This window comes from Esox lucius, chromosome 3, assembly GCF_011004845.1.
Source record: "Esox lucius isolate fEsoLuc1 chromosome 3, fEsoLuc1.pri, whole genome shotgun sequence".
NCBI lineage: Eukaryota > Metazoa > Chordata > Actinopteri > Esociformes > Esocidae > Esox > Esox lucius.
This window is the reverse complement of record NC_047571.1, coordinates 25,102,849-25,118,577: the sequence shown is the minus strand read 5'-3', so window position 1 is coordinate 25,118,577 and position 15,729 is coordinate 25,102,849. Positions and strand designations below refer to the sequence as shown.

At 39.1% G+C, this 15,729-nt stretch overlaps 1 protein-coding gene across 2 annotated transcripts in view; it reads right to left on the bottom strand.

Moving 5' to 3' along the window:
* Positions 1-6,004: 6,004 nt before the first annotated feature.
* The window catches only part of pex5lb (peroxisomal biogenesis factor 5-like b), a 40,106-nt gene continuing 30,381 nt past the window's right edge, over positions 6,005-15,729 (bottom strand). For both annotated transcript variants that reach the window (XM_020042234.3, XM_034291503.1), the window contains 7 exons: positions 11,963-12,079; positions 10,187-10,330; positions 9,871-9,941; positions 8,895-9,110; positions 7,913-8,078; positions 7,672-7,829; positions 6,005-7,023 (listed from right to left, as the gene is read on the bottom strand). In XM_020042234.3, coding sequence (XP_019897793.2) covers positions 6,825-7,023; positions 7,672-7,829; positions 7,913-8,078; positions 8,895-9,110; positions 9,871-9,941; positions 10,187-10,330; positions 11,963-12,079 — 1,071 coding nt within the window. In that variant the 3' untranslated portion in view covers positions 6,005-6,824. The remainder of the gene's footprint in view (positions 7,024-7,671; positions 7,830-7,912; positions 8,079-8,894; positions 9,111-9,870; positions 9,942-10,186; positions 10,331-11,962; positions 12,080-15,729) is intronic.

Here is a 15,729-nt window from a genome sequence, read left to right as displayed (position 1 = left end):
CTGTTGGAACACATATCAGAAAACATTAACTAATACATTAAAACATATTGTAAACTAATAGTTAATTAATGCATCTACAAATAATTAACTGTGTGTGGTTGTGTCAATAAACATGTAAAATGAAAAGGTAACTAATAATGCACATGTTAAAAAACATAAATCAATACATTAATATATTGCAATCCAAATCTTAATTGATGCAAATTAACATTGGTGTGCATGTGTTATTAAACATGAATATATCTAGCTAACTGTTGAATGGCCCAATAACAAACATGAATTCATATATTAATTTAAATGATTTCATGATGACATAATGCAACTACAGATTCATGATTTGGGGTCTTCATCATAGCAAAAACAATTAAATGTGTATTATTGAACATAATTGACAACAGCTATTATTGTTCATGATGGACACAAGAAAAAGCAAGTAAGTAAGCAACAGGTCACTAAGTCACAAGTAAGGTAATGTTCACGAAGGACAAAAACCTGGCTTCTGTGACTGGACAGTATTTAGCAACAAATGACAGTAGTTGGGGGAAAGGTGTTGTTTGTTAAAGGAATTAGGGTTATTCTATATGTTGCCTTCTAAGAAATGACTTCATTTGAACTGATTATGTTCAATAATAAACGTTTAATTGTATTTGCTATGATGAAGACCCCAAATAATGAATCTGTAGTTGCATTATGTCATCATGAAATCATTTAAATTAATGTATGAATTAATGTTTGTTATTGGGCCAATCAACAGTTAGCTAGATATATTCATGTTTAATAACACATGCACACCAATGATCATTTGCATGAATTAAGATTTGGATTGCAATATATTAATGTATTGATTTATGTTTTTTAACATGTCCTTTATTAGTTACCTATTCATTTGGTAACATGTTTATTGACACAACCACACACAGTTAATTATTTGAGATGTATTAATTAACTATTAGTTTACAATATGTTTTAATGTATTAGTTAATGTTCTCTGATATGTGTTCCAACAGTTAACTAAGAATTAGTTAATATGTTTATTAACACATGCACACATAATCAAGGCTTTAAAGATGCATTAATAGGTCATGAATACATGTCAATTAATGCATTTAATAATGATTAGTACTGTATCCTTATTGTAAAGTGTTACCACATTTATGAAATGTATTTTGTCAAAAAGACAGAACTGCAATTCCAACTGAAATATAGAGTATATAGAGTAATATATATACAAATCACAAGTAGGGAACACATGGCAATTTTAAGTGTTTGCCTTTTAGGGAACCAATTTATAATGTAGTAATCAGAGACATTTTAATCCCAGGATGGAGGATGGAAAAGGAAAAAGTATCCAAGAGCCTTCATTGTTGAGGATTGGCGATTCAAGAGAAAATCTGAATTATTGCTGTATGTTGACAATGTTGCTTCTAAATCACTGTTGATTTCTAATCTCTTAATTTGACTAGTTCAGATGTTTTAGCTAATAATTAAATGGCCATAATGAACATGTATGGTGACAGAGGGCAACCTTGTTTTGAACAGTTCAAACCTCTCAGGAAAATAAGCATTTTTTATTATTTATTACTTTCACCCACCTTCAATATTTTATGAGCAATATAGTTTGTCAACTTATTTGCACCATCACACTGAATAGTTTTCAAATATACATGGTCTTTGTTTTGTGAACCAGACTCCTGATCAGACCCTCTTTGTGTTTATCAGACAGTAAAGAACATAAAATACGTTCAATGAGCTGCTCCTTATTTGGGCTTATATTTCAAAGATGCTCCCATCGGCTTGTGGCCTAGAGTTTGCATTTATGTTTCCTTTTACTGTAGAAATTAATATTGCCCAACACACAAAGATCACATTTAAAACCAGTTGATCAAATATTGCAATAATTGCCACTACCTTGTTTTATTTACCCATGTGAAATGGGTACCATTTTCTTACACTAGAGGGCAATATAGGAAGATAAAATAATGTCGGAAGGACTGAGTTTATAATTAATCAAACAGGGTTGTTTTCCATGTGCAAAACTTTATTGTTCATCATTCAAAACTATCTTCCTAACCCTAAAGAAATGTACAAGATTTGAGTATTTCTGAATCTGAAAAAGAGACAAATGTGCCTGTTTTAAGATGGCTTTCTTTCATTGCTAATATTCAGAACATTTTCTACATGTATTCTAGTAAGCCTGAAGAAATAATACGAATTATAGGTGAACAACATTGGTTTTAGATGTAATAGTAATTTACTGAAAACTCTATTTAAATCTATTGGCCTGCAAGTGGGAGGGTTTTCAGCAGTTTAATTGCATTCATTTAAATTGTGGAAAGAACCACACTTGCAGAGCCGGTTGAGCATTTACTGCCTGCCAACTACTGAGAAGTGGCGTCCTTTAGGCATGAATTCACCAACCTGGAATTGGGCCCTAACCCTTTAAGGCTTGTTGAACTAAATGGTCTCAGCTATCATAAGCAATGTCACGATGGACCATTCACCATCGCTAATGCCTTACAGATCCACAAAAGTGTAAGAGTCATTCCAATTGCTGTGAAATACACTGCTCCAAAAAAAGATTACGGGAACACATATTCATCACAGTATAACACCAGGTCAATTAAACTTCTTGGATACCAATTTGTCCAGTTAGGAAGCATAAGGTATTGTGAATCTGTCACCTGTTTTGGTGCAAGTGACAATGACAACAGGTGCACTGGGGGGCAACAGCATGTTTTGCAGGTGGTGGCCACAGACGATTGCTCTCTCTTTATCCTTCCTGACTGATATTTCTCTAGTTTAGCATTTTGCTTGTGTCGTTGTCACTACTGGTAGCATGAGGCGGTACCTGCAGGCCATTCAGGTTGCACAGGTAGTCCAGCTTTTCCATAATGGCACATCTGTACATGCCGCCGCAAGAAGGTTTGCTGTGTCTCCCAGTACAGTCTCAAGAGCATGGAGGAGATACCAGGAGACGGGTCGTTACACAAGGAGTGCTGGACAGGGACGTAGAAGGGCATCAACCCAGCAGCAGAAACAGTATCGGCTCCTTTGTGCGAGGAGGAACAGGAGGAGCACTGCCAGAGCCCTACAAAATGACCTCCAGCGGGCTACTGCCTGTGATTTCAATTGTTTACTTCACTTTTCAGTGTGAGTTTGAATCCAGCCCTCAATCGGTTGGTGATTTCGTTTTCCACTGAACGTTGTTACGTCCTTTTGTTCTCAATGACTTACACAATGTACAGTAAAGATTTTGATCATTAATATATTTGCGTATATTTCCGATGTGTAATTTAAGTGTTCCCTTAAGGTTTATTGAGTAGTGTATACACATGTTGAATATATGATAATGTTGAATATGATATGATAGCTGCATATTCAGGAACTTTTGTCATCCCATATGTTTTATTACAATCAAGAATTTGCTAACAAATCCTATATAGGTTTGTCACTAACAGATGGGATTAATGATATGTAGCAGTTCTTTAATTTCAAAAATATTATTTTAGATATTGACTACTCGTGGTTCATTCATCTTTACAGAAAGACTGTGTAGACTACACAGTGGCATAAACATTGGGAAGGATAAGTTACAATTAATGATAAATACTTACAAAGGATATATGACTTCACAACATACATGCAAAACATTATGCATATTAATCAGTACAGCTATATTCATTTAGGTTTACTTAAAGAAAATTAGTAGATGTTTCAATACTTCCTTTGGTTAAAAAGACAACTATCTATGTATATGGCTAGCTCATAGATCGCTATCACGATAAGAAAACATCACATTTATTTTGTAATTTGGGCAAACTATTCCTTTAATTAGTGTCATTGCAGTCAGATTTAAGTTGAATACTTGTGGTTACAGGCGGTTTGTGAATTGTGTCTTTCAAAATATATTCAGTTCCTTATACATGAACCAATCTTTCCTAGAAATGCATATAGTATATTGGTATTAACTTGTAAATATAATATTTGATATAGGTTTGGATAAATGTGCCCAAAACTTTCATTTACACTGTGCAATCTATTTACAGTGTAGAAACAGTTGGGAAACATGTGAACATTGCAATGTACATACAAATTGAATGAGCACTGCTAGACAACATTACACAAGCAAACATTCTCAAATTCCAAAGGTGACATTCAATGTATTGATAACCTGAGAAGGTTAAAACACCTAAAGCAAGTTCTTAGGAAATGGGGGACTCGTTAGTCTGAATCAGTGTTCTGCAACTCCAATGTCAGAGGGCAGAGGCTGTTTCAACACAGCACCAACCATGTTGATTTCTAATAATCAAGGGTCTTTAGCCAGATGTTCAAAACTGCAAAGAAACAATGATTTTGGGCAATTCAATATTAAACAATCATATAATCATAAATTCATGATGGATACCAACACCCCCCCCACACACCCCTCCCCAGTTCATTATAATAATAATAAATTAAAGATGGTAGTTGTGTCCTGTAAAACAAGTACTTAAAAAACATAAACATGAAAAATCTGATGATTTATACTCAGAAACATTATTTACTCATAAACCCATGAGTTTCCATGTGTCCTTTCAGTGCATTTTCCTCACTGTTATTTCTGCAGTTGAATTAATCGGTCCTTTGAACATGATGTGTTTTTGGAAGGATTTCATTTTCAGAGATTGATGCCTCTCTTTGAAGCCATGTGATATAAAACAATGTTTGAAAATTGGCAGTCCCTATTGAGAGGAAAGTAGGGATTGGAGACAGACATCCTTTCATGTGACGGATGTAACAGAAACCTATAAAACAGGTGTCCCAAACAGGTGTGTGTGTGTGCTACCATTTGCAACCTCTCTTTCAAATTATTACTTGAGTAGTAGGTGGGTATTGAGATATTGTGGGAAAATACTACACTTACAGTATTTGTTGTAGAGATTGGTAGAAATCAAGCCACACACACAACTGGCGTAACAGACACTCCAGCCAGTCCACACAAGCTGGGTGTTTTTGAAAGTGTTTGGGACAGTTAATCGCCTGAACAGGCAAAGTTGGATCACAAGTAGAGGGATGGACACATACACACACAGTTGATACTGTTTGAATGCATCTCTGGCCTTTTCCTCAGCTTCTTCATTTAATTAGCTGTCAAGTAAAGCAAAGAAAAACTAAACAGCACTTCAAAACAATTTTTCCAAGTTTTACATCCAAGGAAATACAGCTCTGCGTTGTTGCACTTCCTTCTGGCAATGACTGAATCAGACTGAGTCTCTGTTCTCTTTTTGCTTCCTTGATTTAGTGTTAATGTCCCACCCAACACTCGTGGGGTCCAGACAAACGGCCCTACAGCAGTGACCCACAAATGCTTGGAAGGTGTCCGGCTATGAACTTCCTGAATCGGGTTGGCCTTAATAAGAGACTGTTAGAGTTATTGACAGCAGAGATGTAAAGTTACCAAGTACTTGGCTGTACTCACCAGTTTTGGGAAGTTCCTAATTAAGACTGAAATTACCAGGTGAAAGTAGTTGGTGACTGACCAGTGACTTAAAATAATAATCTTTCACTCTTCCTTTTTAATGTATTACCCACTGGTTAATTATGAACTCCCTTTACCTGGTAATTTAGGTCTTAATTACAAACTTAGGTCTTAATTACAAAGTGTTGAACACAGCCGAACACAGCAGAGTACTTTCACTTTGTACTTTTCATACCTCTGATTGACAGATATAGACAAACATGATATAAAATGACAGCATTTTATGTCTTGCCAAAACAAATGAACAGAAAAGGCTAGAGAGCAAAGAGATACTGCTATACACCAGTCACACACACACACACACACACACACAGACACAGTCTCCGAATGGTTAAGTGGTTTAGCCAGAGGCAGTCTGTGTACCAGCAGACATGAGGCATACATCTAGTGTGTGTGTTTGTGTGAGTGTGTGTGTGTGTTTGTGTGTGTTTGTGTGTGTGTTTGTGTGGGTGTGTGTTTGTGTGAGTTTGTGTTTGTGTGTTTGGTTGTTTGTGTGTTTGTGTGTGTGTGTGTGTGTGTGTGTGTGTGTGTGTGTGTGTGTGTGTGTGTAGTCAGGTTAGACTACGACTGGGTGGAGAGGATCATCATCTACAGGAACACAAATGTATTTCCAAGGAGATTTCAGAACTCTGTGACATCACACTGGGTGTTTGTTTCAATATCTGTGTGTGTGTGTGTGTGTGTGTGTCTGTGTTCCCTTAATCCAACTGAGTCACAAATTACATACTGCACTAAAAGCATTGTACAGAACTGATATACCAAATAAATAAACAGAAGACAAGTCAAACTGCGCACAACTCTTAAAGTGATTACGACTTGTGCATTTTATGTAAGGCTTCAGTTCTCTCCCAATAAGATTGCCAGTCATGGCTTGCTTTTCCTCTATTTTAAAGCAAACTAAGTCAGCGTTGTGCTCTTCAGGGGTCATAAATAGAGTAGAGTCCTACCGCAGTGTTGCACATATTTTTGAAGTACTTTAAAACGTTCCCATCCACTTCCAGTACATTGCATCTGTCCATACAGAGGGACGTTTTATATGTTGCCATACCAAACCAGTTGGGGGTCAGGGTAAAGTGTCCACACGTCTATGGCCTAATTTCAGCTGTATAAGATTAGAGGTTCTTCCATTATATATTCCATTATTCAAACTGTCCTAGGATTCCACCATTCTTCTAAATAATATGCCTATTTTCCCAGTCAATACCATGAATAGTCTTTCCCATAGAGAAGCCATTCCTGTTCACCGACCAGGCAACCCACTAACCAATTAACAAACTGCTCAGCAACCCGAGGGTCCCAGGTAGAACTAGTCACATAGCCCCCCCATTTGGAACACCTTCATGAGACGGTCAAGGTCTTCAAGGTTAGCAGCCTGGAAGAGCTCGGGCCGGTCCATCATGGAGAGGGCGATCCGCAGGGCCGCCCAGATGTTAGCCGACATGACCTGGTGACTGTGGTTCTGCCTCTGCTGGTTCAGGGCAGTCAGGAAGTTACTGGCCGCCTCCCTGATCAATTGGGGGGAAAGAGAAACAGTTTCTACAAGAACAAGAGGGGATAGTGTTTTCAACTATTACAACACGGATTCATTTAATGGGTAAATGAAAAGCATAGCATAGACTGAGAGATTTGGTGACCAGAGATTAGGGTTTGTTTAATAACTCTAAAACAATGGGTGATTAGGAACATGTTGGTGTTTCTAAAACCCCTAATAGCACAGCTTGATATTCATTGCAACCTGAGGGAATATTGTTCAGCTAAATAAAAAATTATATACCCTTACTTTGAAAGCAGTCAATGAACAAGGAAAGACTGTAATTGACACTTCAGGGTTTTTATCAGAGTAGCCGGACTCAGCAGTCAATTTCTCTTTACACTCACTTTTAATTCGATTGATTTTGACCTCAAGAATACCTCAGTCCCAATACATTAGTCGTGCAGCTGAACAATCCTTCTAACCATGTTACTTTATAATACAGTAGATAATATTCCTACGCCCATAGGAAAGTAAGCCTTCAATCTTATATCACTCCACTCTCCCCATATCTGACCTGCTCTCTCACTCATCCACTCAGCTCACCTCCCAACCCGCACACACACACACACACACACACACACAGAGAGCCACACACAGACAGACACACACTCCTGCCTACTTGTGCGCTCCCAGGTTGATGCAGCTGATGCCCAGGTTGTAGCGGGACCTGATGAAGCCCGGCTGGAGCTCCAGGGCCCGGGTGTAGGCCTCCACCGCCTCCTCACTGCGGTCCCCGTTAGCCAGTGTGGCTCCCAGGCGATTCCAGAGCAGGTAGTCCTGACAGGACAAATGAACTTGTTTGGCAGTGTGTTTGTGTGTGAAGGCGTGTAAGTGTTTGTCTCCAAGCTATAAAACGATACCTTGGGTCTGACAGACAGGGCTGAGTTGAAGGCCTCCACAGCCTTGTCGAACTCAGAGCTGAGGTTGAACAGAACCCCAAGGCCTGTCTGGAGGTCCGGGTCCACGGCCTCTGTGTTCAGCCGAGCAGCATCCTGGTACAACCCTTTCACCTCTGCCAGCTGGCTGCTGCAAGCACACACACACATACACACATACACACATACACGCATACACACACATACACACACACACATACACACACATACACACACACATACAGTATCTCACAAAAGTGAATACACCCCTCACATTTTTACTAATACTTGATTATATCTTTTCATGTGACAACCCTGAAGAGATGACACTTTGCTACAATGTAAAGTAGTGAGTGTACAGCTTGTATAACAGTGTACATTTGCTGTCCCTTCAAAATAACACAACACACAGCCATTAAGGTATAAACCGCTGAGTACACCCCTAAGGGAACGTGTCCACATTTATAAAATATCATGTTTTTCTGGCTACATTTACATTTCAGTCATTTAGCCGACAGTCTTAGTGGCGCTTAAGGCAATCTGGTCATTTTTATAGCATAAATGGTTAGATGTGTACGTTTTATACACACCGACTCAAAACAAGTGAACATGAAACCAAGTGGATTGGGAATAGGGGATTACTATATCTATTCCAAAAATAAGTTGAGGTGCAAAATCATGTCTGCAGCCCCTTTACAGAAAGCGAGTCTGTAGTTGCTGTACTAGTCAGAAACCAGTACGATCATGGTGACCTTTAACACACTGCACTGTGTGTGCTCCAAGGCCATTACTGAAGGGCATGGAAGTGGAACTGAACAGTGGTTCTTCTTCATAAAGATAAAGATGAGGTAAAGGCTGTTACAACGGGGCTGTCCAAACACGTTCACAGTACATTAGTGAAATGCTAAATGAAGGCTAACATGCTTACGAAAGGTGATGAAGTCATATACTCTGTCTACAGGCGTACCGGGAGGTTGGCGTGTGTGGGCGGCCCCTGCGCGGTGTGGCAGGGGACCCCAGCGGAGGCGGGCTCCGGCTCCCCAGCAGCAGGTGTTTGTAACGGGGGTTGTGGCAGAGCCAGCGGTGCAGGGCCTCACAGGCATCCTGCTGCATGCCAATGTTAGTCAGACTCACCGCCAGGGCCATGAGGGCCGGCAGGTTGTTGTGGTGGAGGTCTAGACACCTGTAATGCAATGTTGATGTTCTCTTATTATCCGTGTGGGACGTGCTCGACCAGTGGAGGTCAAACCAGTGGAGGTCAAACCAGTGGAGGTCAATCAAGAGGAGGTCACACCAAAGGAGGTCCCATCAGGTAAGCTGGAGAATAACGGATCTCCCTTGTACATTTTAGCAAAATGTCACTAATAAAACAGGGGGAAAAGCCTCCTTGTAATTTAATATATTTTCAAAAACAGGATTTGCACATTAATTTGGATTACAGTGTTTAAGAGAATTGAAAACAGAAAAACGCAGTATTCGACAACGTTATGTAACAGTGCTGTTGAAAAGATTAAAGTCACTAAGAGAGACAGTAATCCTTCAAAGATGCTTTTATAAATGGTATCATATACACACTGTGTTTTCTCACAGCCGGGACTGTATCAGTTTTCGTAGATCTTGTTGAGGGACTCTTTTGCTAATGCACTTGACACCAAGTTAATTCAATTATCTGAGGATGGAAAAGGCTAAGAAATCATGAATTCTGACTTAAATGGTTCTCTTTGTTGTTATTGCTATATAGTTAAACAAAACAGTTATGCTGTAATAGCAAGTTCACAATCAGTGACACAATCTATACAGGAGTAAATTTTCATAGGAGTTAAGTTGCTGATTTCCCTCGCCTAGAGACTGTGGTTCAGATCATATCTCTGATTGTATATTAACTGTGTAGCATAAACAGCAATATTCTAATTTTCTAAATGGAAACAACTAAAAGTCGATACCTCTGGAGCGACACGATAGCTGCCTGCTCATTCTCGTTCTCCGCCTGTGTGGTGCCAAGAACCTGCCAAGCCTGGAGAGACAGAGAGGGTTTCAACCATTAGCTCCAACTAACACAATCACACAATATCACTCAATCTGTACTTTCCATCGAACCAGAGAAAATGTTACCTAAAGTATTCAATCAACCACTCAGCGTAATCCCAGAACAAACTAATCAGATTTGGTAAAGATCAATTTTATACTTTCAAACCTCCTATGGTAATGACAGTTCAACCACCTGCTAACCCAAGACACCTAAAGAGTAAAGGTTTTTACCTCTGAGTCCGAAGGGTCCTGCAAAATGGCTGCCTCCAGCAGCAAGACAGCATTGTTCAGGTCTCCCTCTCTAGCCTTCTGCTGCCCTTCCTCAAAAGCATTTGGACAATCTTTGTAGGGGTTGTTGGTGTGAAAGAAGTAGCCCTGCAAATTTTACAGTCAATCATTTAAAAAAAAGGCAGCAGAAAGGCATGAACTGTATTCAAGAAACATTTATTAAGTCTTACATGGTGTTATGAATATGCTTTAAGTACATGGTCGATGTCATACATAATTCACTGGTTTCAAAATGTATAGAGCTACTTCACAACGTGTAGCATCGTTTAAAATTAGTACCAGATCGGAAGAGTATTGGCATGTCCCGAATGGTTTAGGATGGGTGGGATAGTCCAAACGAGGCTTCATTAGCATTATTTTAGCAGCAGGATATTATGCTGGCAGCAATGAGATTTTCTTTATCACAATAAAAGCCATCATTGAAATTTATAAGGCAATATAGTTAACAATTTAGTCTGTAAAAAACAACAGACACAAACAATATTGGAACGGACATTAAAAATAAAATGTACAGACTAGATTGCTAACTATATTGCCTTTGTATATTTCAATTATGGCTTTTATTTAGAAAAATAAATTCCCAGTTAGCGCTGCTAGCATAATATCCTGCTGCTAGAAGAATGGTAATGAAGCCTTGTATGGCCATCACTAATTGTGACTGTCTAAAGCCAGTATTAGGGACTAAAAATTATTGCGAACTGATAAACGGACTGAGAATATATCAGGCACTCAGAACAATTTTGTAGAAAAGAATATCTGAAACATTAACTTAAAACATTAACTGCAGATGTCTTCTGGTCATTTATACTGGTATTTATGCAAATAGTAAAGGAGAAATCTTACATATTACTTTAAGGATTCCTCTCCCATAATACAACATTATAGAGCAATTTAATATCAGCTCCAATTTAGCTGACCTAGGTTGAAATATCCATTAATTGTATTTCAAATGAAAGACATTAAAGTAAATATTTGTATCAACTTTCAAAATAAGTAATTCATATTCATTCTGAAATTTTACACATACTTGTAAATGTATATAAATCCAGTTTTTGCAACACAACCAAAGGTTAGTGGTTTACCTTTGTTAACCGTGCATTCTGCACTCATAAAGTACAGATACACCCAGGTAAACCTACGACATACCGTACATCGGCCCCATACATAAATTATTTACAGTAGCAACTACAGTACAGCTAGCAGGCCCATGATGGTCTAGCTGAATTGGAGTTTAACATAAAGCAATAACCAGCCTCAATGTGGGTCATGAAGGTTACAGCCCTGTTGGATGCTGTTGACAGCAGCCGTATGTTCAATGGAGATTTCAAGGACAATGGCAACCATCTGACATATGGAGGTCATCACCATATGGAGGGTATACAGTAGAACCAATAAACAAATCGACTATTACACATCGCTTATGTAAGTTCAGGGGCGTAATCATTTTGCATCAAACAATATATTTTTGAAGATGATGGTCTGAGATTGATTGGGAAACAATGGATTACATCAATTAGCTCAATAACTGATCTCAACCGAGTCCGCCCAACCCTGTTCCTGGAGTGCCACATTCCTGTAGGTTCTCTCCAATCCTAAGTCAGTACCCATGATAATTAACCGGATGAACAGTCACAACTTGGGTTTGAGAGGGAACAGTTGTCTCGGATAATTCAGATTTGCTCAGAGCAGGACTACAGTTTAAGTGATGTGGGATCTCACCTTCTCGATCAGCGAGACGCTGGGAGGTAGCAGGCCTTCGTTCTCTTCGTCGAGCCAGTTCCTGCGAGCCAGCTCCTCCCATTCGGCCTGCATTTTATCCCAGAACTCTGTGTCCGACTGAGGGGAAAATGCGTGGAAGAGATGGAATTGATTCCTCCTTCACATTAGCAAAATGACGTATTCGTCCGAATGGACATATCACATTCCCCTGGGCCTTGGATACATCCTGATATTCTCTAATAGGAGCCATGTTCATTTGAGATAGCAGTTGTTAATAATGATAGTAATTACTCAGGAGTCTTGTTCAGATGTGATTCCCTGATTACTGGGCTGTATTTTATTAAAGATATTTAATATTAAAATAATATTAAAGAAAACAATAAATATGTAATAAATATGGTGTTTTCTTGATACAAGCTAACTCTCCCCAACATCCCAGAAACAAAGCATGTGAAGTAAATTTTTTTATCTTAAATTGTATCATTATCTGATCATTAAATGCTTGCATTGAAAGTGTTATATACTGGGAAATTCACAACAGATTGGTTTTAGCACCAATCCAATTGTTAAACAGAACCCAAACAGGTTTCTATCTTTTCAGGCGATCCTGTCAACAGGACATCAGATTACATGCCAACAAATAAAAACAATTGTAATCTCATAAAAAGTTTGTGGTCTCATTCACAGTAATAAGCGAAGGCTTTAAATAAAGCGACAAAGGATAGAGGACATATAGGATGATCGTCACATTGATTGATTTGCTCCCACTGGCCTCTTTCCAAGACCACACACTGAGATTTGGAAATTGGCAATTGGACAAAAATGAAAATCCATAATTTTACCTCTGAACTGAAGCATACTTGTCCTGCTTCAAGTGAGTCTTGTCAGATCAAATTAGCTTCAGTAGATAAGCTATATTTGGAACGAAGCAATCCATGATGGGAACAGAAACAAGACAAAGCCAAGACTTACACTGCTAAATCTCCATATGTACAGTATGACATGGTTGAAATGAGAAGAAGATGTCTACCAAGGCAGGCCTAGTGGGCTCACCATTGTCTGCTTTTCTCCTCATCATTGAGGTAAGTGGATTTGAATTGTTTGGGATGACTCGAAACGGATCGACGACAATCTCTAGCATTTAAAACATACCCAACAAGAGCTGGAACCCACTGGTTTTCTTTTCAACTCTACACTTCTTTGTAAACATCTGGTGTCACAGGTCTTAATCACTCATGATTAATAATTTGGCACTGTACAATTGTAAACCACTTTCAGTAAGCAAAGATAACTTCAAAGTGCCAGAAATAAATCTCTCTCTCTCTAGGAATATATATATATATTCAAATCTATATTATCGTGTCAGAAAAACAACAGTCAAAGTCTAGGAGGAAATAAAGGCGAGCTGACATGGTTCAGGGGAGAAACCAGTACCCCACTGATTGAAGTCTTGATCGTGCTGCAGGAAGCAGCTTGTCAATGCTTGCCTGTAGGGCGCATACAGGTTCATATGGGGAGACTAGATCAAGGCTTGGTAGACCAGAAGGAGAATTGGAAAGATAATTATTTGAGGGACGGGTAGCCAACGAAGATGAGCGAGAAGGTGGGCAGTTTATTTTTTGTGTTTGCAAAATTTGTGCAGCACTCCTTTAAATGAGGTGTAATTTATACATTTACTCTGCTGACAGGCCCTGAAGTAATACATGCCCATAATAAATTACTGTGAAAATAAATGCTTGCTTTTCTGTGTCAGAATTGATGATGAATGGCCTTGCAAAGCTAAGAGATGTCCCACCGGTGAGAGAATTATGCATGTCAGACGTGACTAAGGTGGGCATTAAAGGATAAAGCAGGCTCAAATTCTGCAGACTTGTAGTGCCGACCGAGGCAGAGTAGAGGCTGTTGCAATCTGTTGGGGGTGTCTGTCAACTCTGTTTCTGACTTCTTGCTGCTGTTGACTTTGAAGATGTTATTCTAGATTTGTATAGCCGAGGAACTGAACTGTGCTGTCTGAAGATCTGGAGAGGGGCCATATAAAGCTGTTGAACGGGTCCTAGCAAAAACCGTTGTCTGACAGCTCACTAATGTTGGGCATTACTGCGAGTGGAGACAGGAGGGTTTAGGGCAGTACTACAGATGGCAATGCTCTCTCTAAGGTACTGTAGTTGAACGGTGGCATCTACTGTCAGGAAATCTGCAGAATCAGGATGGCAGGGGAACTTGAACCCATGAGCAGGTCAATAATTTCCTTCATTGTTTGCAACATACAGTATCCTCCTTCCAATATCATTAAGGTGGCGTCACAATCAGTGATTGGAATGCCAGTGGCTCTTAACCCACACGTGTGTTCTGGCTCTGGTTCAACCCATTATGGTTTCTGGATCCAACCAACTTTAGAAATGTGAGGATGTAAATAGGCTTGTAGTTTTAGAGGAGGATTGATTCAATGCATGTTTGTTTTTAAACAAGGGAGTAATTAGAGGGATGGTTTCTTGAGTCAGTAGGTGAAGGCATCAACTAGAATAGAAATGGTACCAGCCCAAATTGGTTCCAAACTGGATGAGAGTGTCTGAGTATGTTTCCTTCAGAGATGTTGGAACAGGATCAATGTGGCCAATGGTAGTTTTCATATTGGTTTGTTCTATTTTTTGGGCATTACTGCAAGTTACTTAGTGATAGGCCTAGATTAATGTCAGTAAAATGATGACAGACAGATGGGGAACAAAAATACATTTGATTGAAGATCCTGAAAAGTATTTAAGGCTTTAACAATGCAGCTGTTTTACAAATGGAAGCCCAATACGGACATGGATATCAGTAGGGATGGGAATTCCTTGCTAACATTAGTCAATACTATTCTACAGTAGTTCTGTAACAACAAGAGGTGGCAATTTGTTGTCTTTGCCTAGGACAGAATTAAGTCCAGTGGCTGGCCTGTATATTTGTTTGTTTTTACTTGTGGAGACAAAGCCTATAAATACAAATCTCTAACCCTTTGCCAAACCACTGACAGATAACCTTATAAACGAAACCTCGCCTCTTGTGAAGACCCGCAAAATGACCCCTCAAGATGGAACTACCCTTTCAGGGATTTCTGGTCCCCATAGGTTTAATTATATCTGTACACACATATAGATGAGAGTTAGGGGATATTATGACCTGGTCAAATTAAAACTACTGTTAATGTATTAAGAGACAAAGTCAACTCTGTTAACAGTTTCACTGACTGTGGACTGATCCAATGGGAAGAAACAACACCTGCAGAAAGCATATCAGTTTTATAGCAAATAGAAAGGGTCAGCATATTTACAGTGCTGTACATATGGTATTGCAGAACTGATATTATGCACCGATTGAACTGAAAGGGGAGAAGCAAGGTGGTTCACTTGAAGGGAAAGAAGGAGGAGGCCAGGAGGAAGTAGAGGCGGAGGAAGGTGAAGACTGTGTGCTGAACATGGAAATCCAATACTTTGATGACGTGCATTCTGTTTTGTTTAAGCTCCGATTCCCAAACCTCCATAACATTTTCCAGTTATTGGCTGTTGCAAACTGTTTCTGACTGGAAATCTCCTCACTGGCTTTTGGCCTTTGTTGTTGTTGCTGTTGTCGCCATTATTCTCTCAGGATTATGTTTCCCATTTCCATACAGATTGAGAATGGATGAACCCCGTACATTTAATTCACCCAACCTGGGTTCAAATAGTTTTCAGAGTTGCTTGAAAAACTATTTCCATTACTATCCAGATTTGACATTTACACATGAATAA